At 42.6% G+C, this 14,204-nt stretch overlaps 1 protein-coding gene across 11 annotated transcripts in view; it reads left to right on the top strand.

Annotated features, from left to right (window-relative positions):
• NEDD4L (NEDD4 like E3 ubiquitin protein ligase) overlaps positions 1–14,204 on the top strand; it is a 338,650-nt gene that overhangs the window by 181,238 nt on the left and 143,208 nt on the right. For 10 of the 11 annotated variants that reach the window (XM_077891827.1, XM_077891799.1, XM_077891773.1 and 7 more), the window contains 3 exons: positions 6,846–6,927; positions 9,566–9,604; positions 12,005–12,058. In XM_077891827.1, coding sequence (XP_077747953.1) covers positions 6,846–6,927; positions 9,566–9,604; positions 12,005–12,058 — 175 coding nt within the window. Of the gene's footprint in view, positions 1–6,839; positions 6,928–9,565; positions 9,605–12,004; positions 12,059–12,779; positions 12,835–14,204 lie in introns of those variants that run through there. The other variant, XM_077891763.1, reaches the window with a different exon arrangement.

Below are 14,204 nucleotides of genomic sequence, written 5' to 3'. Positions count from 1 at the left end.
ATTGCCGAGCCTCTTGTGTGATGGCCCAAAACTTCCAAGAGCTGTGTTAAAGGACTTTGGTTATAAAGGCAAGGCCATTGGTGATGCCTTGGAATTCATGGGCTTCTCCCCAAATGGTAGAGCTGCCTTGTCAGTGGGTGCATCCCACTTGTCCGTGGATGATGTTTCTGGCCCAATAAGGGATTAGAGCCCCAGTCCCATTTTGTAGTGGGAGACTGCACATGGTCATCCAGGCCCGAAAGTTGGCAGTTGGCCTACACTCCTCCCCTGACCTCCTCACCACCTTCAGTTAGCCACCTCCCAGGTGTTTGCAGTACGCCTTCGGGCTGCTCCCTGTCCTTTGTTTTTGATCCTCACTGCTTCTGTGTTCAGCCCTTTTTCGGTCCTTGGTGCAGGAGCCTGCTATTGGGGCCTTCCACCTACTGTTTCATCTTCTTGTAATGAGTCTGAACAAAGAATCACCCCTTCAACAGCCCCATGATGACAGCGCTGTCATCAGAGGTAGCTGACACGTATTGGGAGCTTACTGTTTACCAGATACTATTGTTACTTCAAGCCTCCTTACAAAAGGAAGTACTGCTAGTGTCCCCATTACATAAATGGTAAAACTGAGGCACAGAGAGGCTACAGGGGTTTTCTACAGTCATACAGCTACAAATAAGGGGAGCCAGGATTGACACGTGTCCTCACCCACCCAGTGGCCAGCTCTTCAGCTGCATACAAGGCTCCCTGTGGTTTGAGCTGGGAGTCCCTCTTCTCCCCAAGCCCTCCAGACTACAGCTGTGCCAAACACCCTGGCTCTAGCCTGCCACTGGACCTTTGCTTAGGCTCTCCCCTTTGGAGAAACGTCACCTAGCTCTTGGTGCTCCCTTCTTGGCCTCACAGATCCCTCTCTGGGAGAGGGGCCGAGATTGACCAATGCACGGAAATCATTCCATGCTTGACAAATGCAGAATCCCAGGTCCCACCCCTGGAAATTCTGATCTGGTGGTCCTGGGGTGGGGACAGGCACCCGATGACCGGTAACCTTGGTGAGCACGAGGCCAGGAACCATCGCCGTGGAGTGCTATATTCCTGGGGACTTGGCACACCCTGTCTGAATCATTCTTTGCTCCTCTGTGCCCCATTCACCTGGGAGTAGGGATAGCATCTTACTTGCATCGCTTGTCTCCTTGCCTGGAGGACAGTAGGCGGTCAGGAAATAGGATGCATAAGTCCTACAATGAATTTGTCGTCTCCTTTTAAGGCTGAAAAGGAAAGAAGGTGGTGCCTACACCATTTTACTGTGCAGGGGAGGCAAAGGTCTGTGAAATAGAATTTCTCTTCTAATCCACAAAGAATGGAGCTGCTTAGAGAGTAATGCTCACGCTTGGCCCTGAGTTGTCCTACACACCAGCCGTTGGGACCGAACTAGGTGGCAGGAGTGAATTCTGAGCTCCCACTGTAAATACCATGAGCAGTTTAATGGTCTCCACCGGGGTCCCCATGGAGCTGCCTTGCGGTGCGTGTGATGAGGAAGTGCGGAGCTCAGTGTGCTGTGGTCATTGGACCCCAGTTTGCACAAGGAGGTAATCAGTGGCCAATCAAATCAATCACAGCAGAAGTGGGGGCCAGAAGGAGCCACAGAGAACCTCAGAAGTCTCACAAGAGGAAAGAATAGGATCACTATCACAGTGGCTGTCACTTGTAGGGCACTTGTACTGTGTGGCTGGTGCTCAGTGGGTACTGATAGTAACACACAATTGTATCTGATCCTCGTGGTAACTCTCTGAGTTAAAAATGGTTCCCATTTCATTGGTGAACAGTCTGAAGTTAAGAGTGGTTGAGTGACTGTTGGAAGGTCACTCAAAGAGTTGGTGAAACAGATTTGGGACCAGCGGAGATGGTTAAGGGCATCAAATGGAGAAAGTACCATGGGAGGAGGGAGGGATGGTTGTCTTGCCTCTTTCCCTCCATGCCCCTCCTATTCTGTTGTGTTTTCTTCTAAGTATTAGTGTTAATGGTTACCACCACCAACAAAATCTTCCAGCCGTGTATAAGGGGTAACATGAAAACCAGAACTGTCTACATCAATCCCTGCACCCTGTATCTACTCCCCAGATTGGAAGCTTCTGATGAGCTCCTAGTGGCCTAGGAGTGGGGGGTTAAGTCTTAGCATTAACCTCAGGACTGAGTTGGTCTTTTGTAGCAAAGGTATAGGGGGGCGTTTTGAGGATCTGAGAGGTAGAACTTCAGAGGGCAGAAGGTTCCTCTGCGACTGCTGTCTTTATTGGAAGGCAAATCCGGAGTCAGGTGTGAAAAAGACTCTGGACACAGAATTCTCGCTGCCTTTCACCACTTCTGCAGAACATCGTGTTCAGAAGTGAAGGCCATCTGGGGACAGCAGACCTGACCAGCAGCATGTCCTCAAATGCTTGGATGTTGCTTTAAGCCCAGAGAGCCTTCAGTTCCTTGCCCGGGACTCACATGCACAAGCATACACACGCTCCTTTTGTTGTGCTTGTTGTGTAGTTAGTATGTTTTTCCTAGCAGGTAGGTTGATGAGAAGCTGGGAACACGTGCAGGGAAATTTTTAGCACAGTGGTGATCGAGAGTGATTTCGCATACTCAAAACTGTGGCCTTTGCCCTTCATGCTCTGATAGAGAAAACCTCTCAGTAGAGATTAGGGCTTTATTCCCTCTTCCTCCTCTATCTTTAGGTAGTCGAGCTGCATTTACTTAGGGTGGACTCACCTGTAGCTCTAACGAGTGATGAGAAGTAAGCTTGAATTGTTCTGAGATTCAGAATATCCTAAAAGGGATCATGCCGTCCGAGAGCTTTAAAAGTTCTTAAAAATGTATTTTTAAAGATTGATTTCTTTTAGAGCATGTGTGCGTGAGTCAGGGGAGAGCCAGAGGCAGAGGGGAAGAGAGAATCGCAAGCCGACCCGGCCCGCAGCCAAGAGGCAGGGCTCCATCGTACAACCATGACATCAGTGACCTGAGCCAAAATCAAGTCAGACGCTTAACCGATGGAGCTACCCAGGCACCCCTAAAACTTCTTTTTAATTCCAGAACCCTGTCCAAAAAAAATTTCTAACATGGAAGCCCAATATAGAAGATGGTAGTCTGGCGTTTCCCTGAGATGGTTAAGCAGAAGTAAGGCTCTGTAGAATCTGCAATTTGAAAACCACCGATTCAGTTGAACCCCTTTATTTTGGAGATAACAAAAATGGAGGTTCAGTGTGTTACAGGGACTTGTCCGAGGTATACAGCTAGTTATTCGGGGGTGTTGTGAGAAGATCAGATCTCAAGGTGTGGCCTTCCCCAAAGGGTAGACACTCAGCCCAGGCGTCTTGCTCTTCCTCCAGACACTAGAGCAACAAAGATAAAAAGTAGGTCATGATAGCAGCCCCAGTACAAAATGTTTTCCAACTTGGCAGAATTTTAGGGACTCTTGGCCCCCAGACGTTCCTTCCAGCCAGCTCTGTTGGTGGTCAGCCGGGAGCGTGTTGTGGCAAGGCTGGGTCGCACGCGCTGGGAGAGCTGGGTTCTGGAGCAAACAGCTGGTGTCCCCTCCCACCTCCCCTGCTTACTCTTCCACCTTGGGCAGGCTGCTTGATGTCTCACAGTTTCTCATGAAAAACGTGCCAGCTTCATAAGTTGCCCTGAGGATCCAGGGGGATCCCGCACAAAGCTCGCGTGTGCCAGCACAGATTGGGTGCTTGATGGCAGTGGGTGCTGGCCTTGTGGTGGTGAGGACGGTAGTGGTGGTACTGGTGGCACTTAGGCTCAGGGTCGAGCTAGTAGTGATTGTTCCTGCGGCTCTGGCATCTTCCTCCTCATTTTCTGATGCTTAATGCCCTGGCCCACATCTCAGCTGCATCTCAGCTTCCTGCTCTAGCGTTCTCCTTGCTGGAATAGGGAAACTGCCATCATCCTCACTCAGCTGAGCAAAGTAGGGCAATTCATACATGCCCTGTGGTGGCCTTTGTTGTTTTAATCATCTTTGGCTTTTGTTTTTCATTCCTTTCCCCAGCTCCCTGGCACTTGTGTCTGCTCCTAGCAGAGTCCTTGGAATGTGGTTGGTGATGCGAATGGTGCTGTTCCATAAGAAAGGAAGAGCCGAGAACCATTGTGGGTGACTGTCCCGCACCTCCTCACCCACCACCCACCACCCTTGAACTTACCCCCTGCTGTCTTGGCAGCAGCCAGCTCATCCTGTGCCTTACACTCCCTCTCCATATACTTACGTCTCACCATCCTTATATCAGTTTGCACGCTTTTGGATCTCTCTCCCTGCTGCGTTCTCTTCCAGGGAGTTTCCTGGTTGATCTTTCATGCCGACACCCTATACCTGCCTCTACCTGGATGAGCGCCCGTGACATGCTTAGACATGCCTTGCTGTCCCAGCTGGGAGACCTTGGCCCCCTCAGAGACCCCACTGTCAAGTCCCTACTGCTTGTGTCACTTACTGTGGATTCTTCAGGGGATTCAAACCAAAGCAAATAAATGATTAGTAGAAGGATATGGGTATCCTATTAAAGCTACCACTTCAGGCTTTATTGCAGTTATATGATGGCAGCAGCCATGATAGCCAAGGGCCATGAAAACAAGAGATGGCAGTCAGCAGAGTTTGTGGTGTCTCTGTAATACGGGATTGTGGGTGTGAGTGTGTGCATCTCTCTCCATGGCATGCTCAGAGCCTGTTTTTGAGATAACAGGGATAATCAGACCTTGAGCTTTTTTTAGCAATAGCTTGGTGGCTGGAAATAGAAAATTAGTTTCTATAGCTAAAAAATACCCTTTTCTACCTGGAACTACCTGGAACAGTGGTTCTCAGCGTGTGGTCCCTGAATCAAGAGCATCAGCATCACCAGGACTTTATTAGAAATACAAATTCTAGGATCCACCCCCCCCCTTTACTAGATCTTGGGAAGGGGTGGTGTCTTTGGGTTTGGGGCCCAACAATCTGTGTTTCAATTACCCCCTCCCCCAAGTAGTTCTGATAGGCTAAAGTCTAAGAGCCTCTGACCTTAGAAATAGACTTGTGATTTATCACCCAGACCATAGTTCTAATTCAGAAGGTGTTCTTAGGAGTCTTTAGGCCTAGATTAAGTAATAGCTCTTATTCACTTTTATTCTGAGGCTGAGAATGTCCAGATAAGGAGAAGCAGGTACATTGGTTTCAATATTCTTTAATCAAATAATACTTAGAGTTTATGGATAAGAGGCAAAGGATTGACTAATACCTTCTTTAAGCCAGAATGTTAAAAATATGTACTGATAATAGAGTATAACCAAGCAAATTCTGTTGCTGTTTTGTGTGTGGTTTTTTTTTTTTTTTTTTTTTAAGATGTTGTAGCTTCCATTAAGATGCATCTTATGGGTAATAAATACTGTATATACCAACAATGTTTTTCACTGACTTTTGATTTCTGTTTTGGATATTGACTCCTGTTACTATCAGACTTTCTTTCTTTCTTCAAAGGATTTCACGGCATATTTATTGAAGTATTTATAAAAATCAATCCAAAGCATTTTATGATGCTCCGTGTAATCTTTGGAAATATCCTAAAAGTTGCAAAATAAGGTTAATAGTCATGGCATAGCCAATAAAGGATAATTTTCAAATTGGATAGAAATAAATTATTAGTTATGGGTCATTAGATGAGTGAAAATTTGGGAGTAGATTGCATGTGAGCCCTATCTACAATTTTCAGGATTTCCAGTGTGAAACAGAAGAACCTGGGTTTTAGACCCTTGAAGAGTGATAGTTTAACTAGTATCCCAGGTTTAGTAAGACTAGGACATATGAGTGGACTTAGACTCTTAGTAGAAAGTCTACCATCAGTGGTCCTTTTAATATGCTTCTTGCTAAAAGTGATCAGTTAATCGTGACCTTACTGAAATCTGTAACACTGGGCAAATCTCTCTTGATTTCCTGGTCTTTAGTTTTTTGGATTTTGAGTTGTTTTCATCTGTAAAAAGGTAGGTGTTGGTTTAGATGAACAATGCCTGTTTTACCTTCATTAAAGGAACAATAATTTTTACCGGTATAGTAGAAATCAGAATATAAGTAAGATGCACACTAAATATTTTGGCCAGATTTTGCTAGCCAGCTAAAATTTTTTTGTGCCTTTTAGTAATCTTTCTTGTAATCTTTTTAGAATCTGTGTTTAGGAAAAGAAATATGGCAGATTAGTTCCTTTGAATTAATAGTTAAGATGATTTTTAAAGTTAACATAGGGGTGCCTGGGTGGCTCAGTCTGTTAGGCATCTGATTCTTGATCTTGGCTCAGGTCATGATCTCAGGGTTATGAGATCAAGCCCCACATTGGGCTTGAGAAAGAGCCCCCTCTTTCTCTCTACCCCTTACCCCTAAAAGTAAAGTCAGTGTATGTTTCATATGCCTCATGATATTTTTATGCTTTTGTTTGTTTTAAAGATTTATTTGAGGGGGGTAGGCAGTGTGAGCAGGGGGTGGGGCAGAGGGAGAGGGAGACAAGCAGATTCTCTACTGAGCAGGGAGCCTGATGGGGCTTGATCCTAGGACCCCAAGATCATGACCTCAGCCAAATGAAGAGTTGGATGCTTAATAGACTGGGCCACCCAAGTGCCCCTCTTTTTTTTTAAGATTTATTTATTAGAGAGTTTTGCTTTTAAATACGTATCACTGGCTCTGGTTGATAGAAACTTTCCTTGTATATTTACTTAATAGACATGTTGAAAATGTTAGTGCTTAGTTTGTGAAATTTACATAAACTGGGTCATTAAGTGGCATTTTCATTTGGGTTTTATCTACTTTTTTTGTATTTTTTAAATGAAAAGTATAATCTCACTAAATATGAAATATTTTCTTACAGTGATCCGTATGTGAAACTTTCATTGTACGTAGCAGATGAGAATAGAGAACTCGCTTTGGTACAGACAAAAACCATTAAAAAGGTAGGTGCCCATCCTTAATTAAACTTCATCTAAATAATAATTTAATCCAATTAAGTACTTTGGCTCTGTAGAAGTTTATATTTTAAGTTTGGCAGTATTTTTATTTTAAGCATCAGTATTATTAATATTATTTAAATTTGTTTTTAGTATCTCCCAGTATTAAATCTGTAAATTTAACATAGACCACGCTTTTCAGGATTAACCCAAGATATCCATCCTGGCTTTTAGTTAAATGACTGTTAAAAGCAGTATTTTTAAAATAAGTATTATTACAAGTAGCAATTTTTTTCCCTGCAAAGAATACAGTAAGACAAGGGTTTGTTCTTTTTTTTTTTTTTTTTTTTTTTTTTTTTTGACAAGGGTTTGTTCTTGTTGGCTTGTTATCTTTCATGAAGACTTTTAAAAATAATTTAAAATACATTTAATGAAATGGAGTGGCTTGTGAGATTGGTAGACACAAAAGGAATGGTTTCCCTTGAAGCAAATATTACTAAAAGAAGCAAAATGTTTGCTTAGTTACTAAACATGTGTATCTGTTTTCTAAATCTTAATTACATGATTTCATTAAAGATGTTTCCATAATTCTATTTTAATTCATCTACCACCATGTTTCCCTGTATGTGTCTGTATGTGTGTATGTGTGTAAATCTTAAGTATTTACTCCATATTTGGGGCATTTATTGAAGATGGAATTTCTTTTTTAATCCAAAGAACTGTTCTTATCTGTGCTTGAGTATTATTTATCAGACAGTGCTATTTTCCCCATCACCTTTGGGGAGCAGATAGTCTAATACTCAGTGTGGTGACCGTACCTTGGAGAACATGAGGGCTTTAAAAAAACGCTCACTCCCTGCCATTGTGCAGACACCTGGGCCCCTTGCCCGGGTCATTCTAAGTAAGGAGCAGCCTTTGTGGCTCGTCCTCCACCTGGCCTCGCGAGTGGCGTTAAAAATCTGTTGTGCAAACAGGAGCCGGTGTTGTGATCAGTGGGGAGGACTCCGGAGCAGCTCGGAGCCCATTGTTCGCGGTGTCAGGCGCTGTCCCTGCTTCTGCGGGCGGCGGGGCGGGGCGGGGCGGGGGCGCGCCCTGCAGCGCAGGCGGGAGGTGCGGGGCGCGGGGGCCGCGGGGTGCGGGGGGCGCGGGCCGGACGGAGCGGGGCTGGGGGGCCGCCGGGCCGCCCCTCGTCGCCGGAGCCTCCCCCTCCCGGTTAGTATTGCTGCGCTGAGCTGCGCGCTCCGTTTGCTGCTTTGCTGCTTTGCTTTGGGAGCTGCTGTCCCCCTGCCCCGGGAGCTGGTCCCCTACCTGCCAGGTGCCCCTTGCATTTCTGGGCGGCCCGGGTCGGGGCTGGATCGCCCCCCAGGCCAGGTCCTGCCTACCTGCCCGGCTGGGCTGCCCGCCTGGCACCTCTCCCTCCCCTCCTCCCTCCCTCTCTCCCTCCCTCTCTCTCTGTCTCTCATTGCATCTCTGTCTCTCATTGCATCTCTCTCTCTCTCTCTCTCTCTCTCTCTCATTGTATCCCCAGCTCCATTCACAGCTTTAAAAAAAAGTGTGAAACCCCGTCCATTCGGATCGGATTCCCTCCTGAGCTGTGGGTGGGCAAAGTGCTGATTTTTTTAAAAATACCAGTTCATGGTTGTGTGAATTGCGTGTGCGTGGTGGTGGTTGTTACGGTGCATTTGTGTCCTATCTCTGCTTCCTCGTGCTGGTGTGTTAAAGGGGATAGATTGATAAAGGCAAATCTCGTTCAGACTAAACAATACCTGTAGCCCTGGGTGAGGTGGTGGGTTTTTTTCTTTTTAGTCTGCACATTTGGTTTTTGAGGGACGTGTTAAGGGTCTTAACGCCTGTCCAAATGCACAAACATGCCTATATGTATTCTTGCACAGTGTCTGTTTCATCTTAGTTTGAAAGGATGCTTGGCAGCCCCTCTTTTGTCCATCTTGAGGACAAAAGTATCCTTTCCATGTTCTTGTGAGATAGAGTGCTTGATGGATATGGAGATGGATGGATAGACAGGAATAGAAGGAGGAGGATAGAAGAAAATGAAGGTGAAGATTTTGAACATTGGTTATTTTGGAGGATAATCCACTTTTGATCTGAAGCTGGCAGGGTTTTTTTTTTTTTTCCATGTACTATAATCTGACCATCAATATTTTTCTTGATAAAATATTCTTCAGATTTCAGTATTTATATAAATAGTGAATACTTTTGCCTTTCTGCCAGCTGCTTCCTTGCTCTCCAAAACAGATTAGTGGTAGGTTGAGAGAAGTGAACAAAGTTCATTTCCTTCTTGATGAAATAATCATGGGAATGTGAATTTCTTGAAGAAAATCTTTACATTTTTTCATGATGATGGCTCTTTGTAGGTCCCCGACATTATTCCTTTTGGTGGATAGCATGCAATTTATGGTTTCTTCTCTATGAATTCCCTGTTTCATTAATACACCCCTTCCCATGTAATTTGATTTACAGAACAGTCTCAATTGACTAAACGCTTTTCATTGTCATTTTGAATATCTCTTAGCACTTATTTGTAGTCACAAAAAAAAGTTCAAGCAAATCTGTGGACTGTATTGTACTAGTAACTGTTCATGTTTCAATGACTGTAAAAGATATTACAAGATAATTTCTCTTCCAGACGCTGAACCCAAAGTGGAATGAAGAATTTTATTTTAGAGTAAGTTTTTCATTTTTTTGTAATAATTGTTGTTGGTAACTAGATTGATAACACAATAGATTCATATTGAGTGGAAGCTGTTCAATTTTTATGTGAAATTCTTTTTGAAAAATGACTGGGTAGCCACCTTTACGTGTCCTAAATTTTCAAAGAATGACTAGTAATAGCAAAATACAGACTTGTTTCACTTGAGGATATTTTAGAGACATAGAGTTACCCAAGTATCGTGTTTTAGCTTTTCTACTTAAATTTTCTTTAAAAATAAGGTAAAATATAATCAAAACAATCTTTCTATGAGACCTGGGTTATGAATGATTTTAGAGATAAAGCAACAGAGACAACGTGATTAAAAAGAAACCTAAAAATAACCAGTCATGTTCTAGTCACAGAGAGTTTTGTGATTCAGTTATGTGGTGTGCATGTATTTAGGTAAAATTTCCCCAACCTTGTATATTTAACACCTAGAAGTGCTATATATAGAAATGATAATTTTCTGAATTAATGGAGATTACTTTTCAAGAAGTTTTTGTGGTGGTTGCTGTATTTTTTGTACTAAAATTTTTGAAAACAGTAAACTTCTCAGCTTTTGATTGGCAAGGAAGGGGAGGGCTTTATCCTCTTCTAAATGAATATATTTTGCCTGCATAGCTGTGATATTAAAAACTTCTTTACCTCTAGAAATGTTCCAGAAGAGATCTTCAGATGAGTGTAGTTTCCTAAAGAAGATTAATACCGTTGGACCCTCACAATTGGTCCTGATTTCTTCCTTTCAATCACAATAGTATTTTACGTGCTCCGAACTTCAGTCACTATATACGACATCTGTTTTCTATTCTGTTCAGAGCTGAAATATGGCATCGATATTGCAATACTTGGTGGATCCTATGTGTAGCCTCTACCAGATGCATTTTAAATTACTTCGTGAAGGACCGAAAAGCTAAAGGGTGCAGAGAGATGTTATTGGCCCTTTGTGAAGTCTCAAATACAGGTTTCTACTTGTAAAGCTCCAAATTACTTAGTCTCCTTTCAGTTTAACACCTGGGTCACATTCATGTAAATTTTAGTACATCTAAGATTTAGTCACTCACCTTGGCTCTAAAAGTTTGTAAAAAGCTCTATTTTCTCCAGCTTTAAAAAAAAGAATGGGGGGCTTTGTTTTATTCTTCCCACAAATCTCTATTGAGTGCCTACTGTGTGCCGCTCCTGCCAGAGCCTCTGTGGATGGGTGCATTGGTCAGCCCAACATTCACAGAGCTTCCAGATGGATGCATTGGTCAGCCCAACGTTGGCAGAGCTTCCAGACGGATTTAAATCCCCTGTCCATCTGCTTGCTCTATCACTACGCTGAGGGCAGGCCAAGGGGCAAGAAACCCAGGACTTGCTCCGTGATGTACTGTCAAACTTTATTTTGTTCTACTTTCCGTGGTGAAGCAGCCCAGACTTAGTAGCAGTAGGCCTGAGTCCCATTTCTGGCTCTACCACGTACAGCTTCCATGACCCTGGAGCTCCGCCTAAAGATAGGCAATCACTCAGGAGAGAGGAGTCCTCTCTTGATAGGGGTGTTTCAGGACTTACATGCAATGATGTAAATCAGAAAGCCTACTACCATGTATCCCATGTGTTTGGTACTTAATAAATGATAATTGAGCCTGAATGATGATTCTTGCCATTTTGGTGAGGTGTTAGTAAAGAGATAGAAAGAAGCAAAAAGACACTGACCTCACGGTTGCTGGAAGTGGAGATATCTTTTATTTCTTTGTTCTAATTTCAAAGTGCGGGCTCTGGAGACCAGCAGGTGAGACCTGGTTGGGGGGTCTCGGTTGCCCCGCATTGTACCCCTGGGCTCCAGTCCAGGGGCAGGTTCCTTCACCCTCATCGTCTCAATTCCTCATTTGCAAAATTGGAGGGACAGTTACACACCATAGGTTGCTGTCAGGATTAAATGAGGTCATGTGTTTTGATATTTAATAAGGAGGTAGTGCTCCCAAATCAGCATGCAATAGTAAATAGGTCCTTTTACTATTTTCTTCCTTTTTGTCACTGCTATTCTCATTGTCACTATGGGCCTAAGAGATTTCCTCAGGCATAGACCTTTGTGAAGATGTCACCTTGGTCTCGTGCCTTGTAGGGGAGATTTAGAAACTCTCTAAAACTATTTAAAATTTTCTCTTTGTAGCCAAAAGCGTTTTCTTCTTCTGATGTGCCTAAATATCAGGCATCGGATAATCTAGAAATCTATAATATAAAATGGTTTATAGACACAGGCTTTCCAGGAGAGTAGGTTAATTATTTAGATTACAAAATGATCTGGGTGCATTATAAAGCATTTCATTCTATGTCCTTTATCCTTTGCATCATTTCTGCCCATTTTTGAAAATACGGTTTTTGTCCCCTTTATAGGTAAACCCATCTAATCACAGACTCCTGTTTGAAGTATTTGATGAAAACAGATTGGTAAGTGGGTCCTAGTTCTTGATTTTTGATTTCATTTTTTTAAAAACTGAATTTGAAAGCTGCATCTTCTGGACCTCTGCTATCTGTGTTGTACTTCTGGCAGTACATATGCCTCCCCATCCCCCCAAAGACTCTTTGTCCTATTACTATTTCATGATTCTAACAAATACTATTTTATGGCTAGGACAGAAAATTTATTTGTATATGTGTATGTTTTCATCAGAGTCAATATTAGTGAAGATCACATTAGTGATACATCAAACCGTATGCCTGTGCTCTTATGTTGGGAATACGCAATGGTAGGCAAACCTGTAAAGAGGCCATTACTCATGTAAACAAACCTTAAATATAAGTCAGACCACACTACCCAGTCAGTAGTGAATCTGTGGTGATTCTCTTTGGGAAAACCAAAATCTAATTAACAGCATATAGAAAAAAGTGAATCTATATTTAGCAGGCAAAATTAAGCTGTATTTTAAAAGTGGTACTTTCTCAAGGGAAATTCATGGAAAGTACCTTTAAAGAAGGAAAGGTATGCCTGAGTCAGAAAACTCATACAAACATTTTATATATATGTTGATACGTAAGATGTGGACATGTTATGTAGCTAGCTATCTGTATAATATATATACGTAAGATTTCATTTTAAAAATGGAATTTCAGCATCAAATCTAGCTTAAAGCATTTTGGCAGAATCAACTAACTAGAGTGTATTCATCAGGTACCCACAAACCAAGTGTTCCAGCTATGAATGTGAATCCGTTATTACATTCTGGGTAAGCCTTTTAGGAACTCTAAGAAGTGGAATCATAACTCCCTGTAGTCCCTCCCTGTTGTTAGTTGGACCCAGATTTACTTTCCATGAAACTTGTGTATATTTCTTGGTTAAAAGATGTGTTCTTATTAGAATAGAGTCGGGGCGGAGGGCAAACCATAAAATAGACTCTTGATTATAGAGAACAGACTGAAGGTTATGGAGGGGGAGGTAGGTGGCAGATGGGCTAGATGGGTGGTGGAGATTTTAAGGAGGGTACCTGTTGTGATGAGCACCGGGTGCTGTATATAAGTGATGAATCACTAAATTCTAAACCTGAAACTAAGATTACCCTCTATGTTAACTAACTAGAATTTAAATAAAATCTTGAAACAAACAAGTGTTCTAGTGAACCCTTCTTGCTGCTGATTTCAGCTAAAACTCTTCCTAAGTTTTTGAGTAGATTAAACTTAATATTTTAGGAGGAGCCTTAGAATACAACTCCTGTAACTCCCCATCCTTGCACATAAGACAAGTGAGGTCTAGAGCCTTTGCATAATTTAAACACATCAGCCGGTGGTAGCACCCTGGTATAATCTGCTGTTCTCCTGAATCCTCAGGCCAGTGGAACTCGGGAATGTAGTTAATCTCCTGTGTTTGGTGTCACTCTCCAAATTGGAAAGCCAACAGGTTCTGGCCTACTGTATTGATGCCTTGTCTATTAAAAAACACGGGATCTTGGTGGCTTCATGTTGAACTCAACGTTTTGTATCTTGGGTGACCATTAGTAGTACCAAATAACTAGATCACTTTTGCTGTGTATGTGAAGTTATTTTCTTGTTAAATTGAATGAGAGATTCTGATGAGGGTGCAGTTCTTAGCACTCCATCTCTTATCTAGCAAATACCCAATCAGGCAGTGTTGAGTATAGAAGCCAGTCCCTGAAGACATAGATACATCCACAGACTAGTGTACCGAGCATAACACCACTTCTCCGAGGTGAAGAAAGGGTCACATTTGAGGGAAAATTGCCTCTTGTCAGATGTGTTCTCATTCATTATTTAGTTTTATTTTTCCTAAGAGAAATTTGCTGTAAATATTTGTTTCCCATTTCTATTACTAAGACAATGACTACTGTTGAGGTGACCTTACCATGGAACCTAAACTAGACTTCCAAACCCAAGAAGGCCTTTGAATGCAGAGCTCTAAGAAATCATGTGTGAATACACACTTGATCTGAAAAATTGTGTTTTATGATACTAATACCTATGTTTGCCCCCAGGCTATTTACAGTGGGTTTTTTTGGTTGGGGTTTGTGGTTGGGTGTGTTTTGTGCGCTTTTTTTTTTTTTTTTTTTAACTCTGCACCGAATGCTAGTGGTGATATTTGTTT

Source organism: Canis aureus, chromosome 1 (assembly GCF_053574225.1).
Source record: "Canis aureus isolate CA01 chromosome 1, VMU_Caureus_v.1.0, whole genome shotgun sequence".
Lineage (NCBI taxonomy): Eukaryota > Metazoa > Chordata > Mammalia > Carnivora > Canidae > Canis > Canis aureus.
Note: the sequence above shows the minus strand (reverse complement) of the source record. Positions and strands in the feature narration are given on the sequence as shown.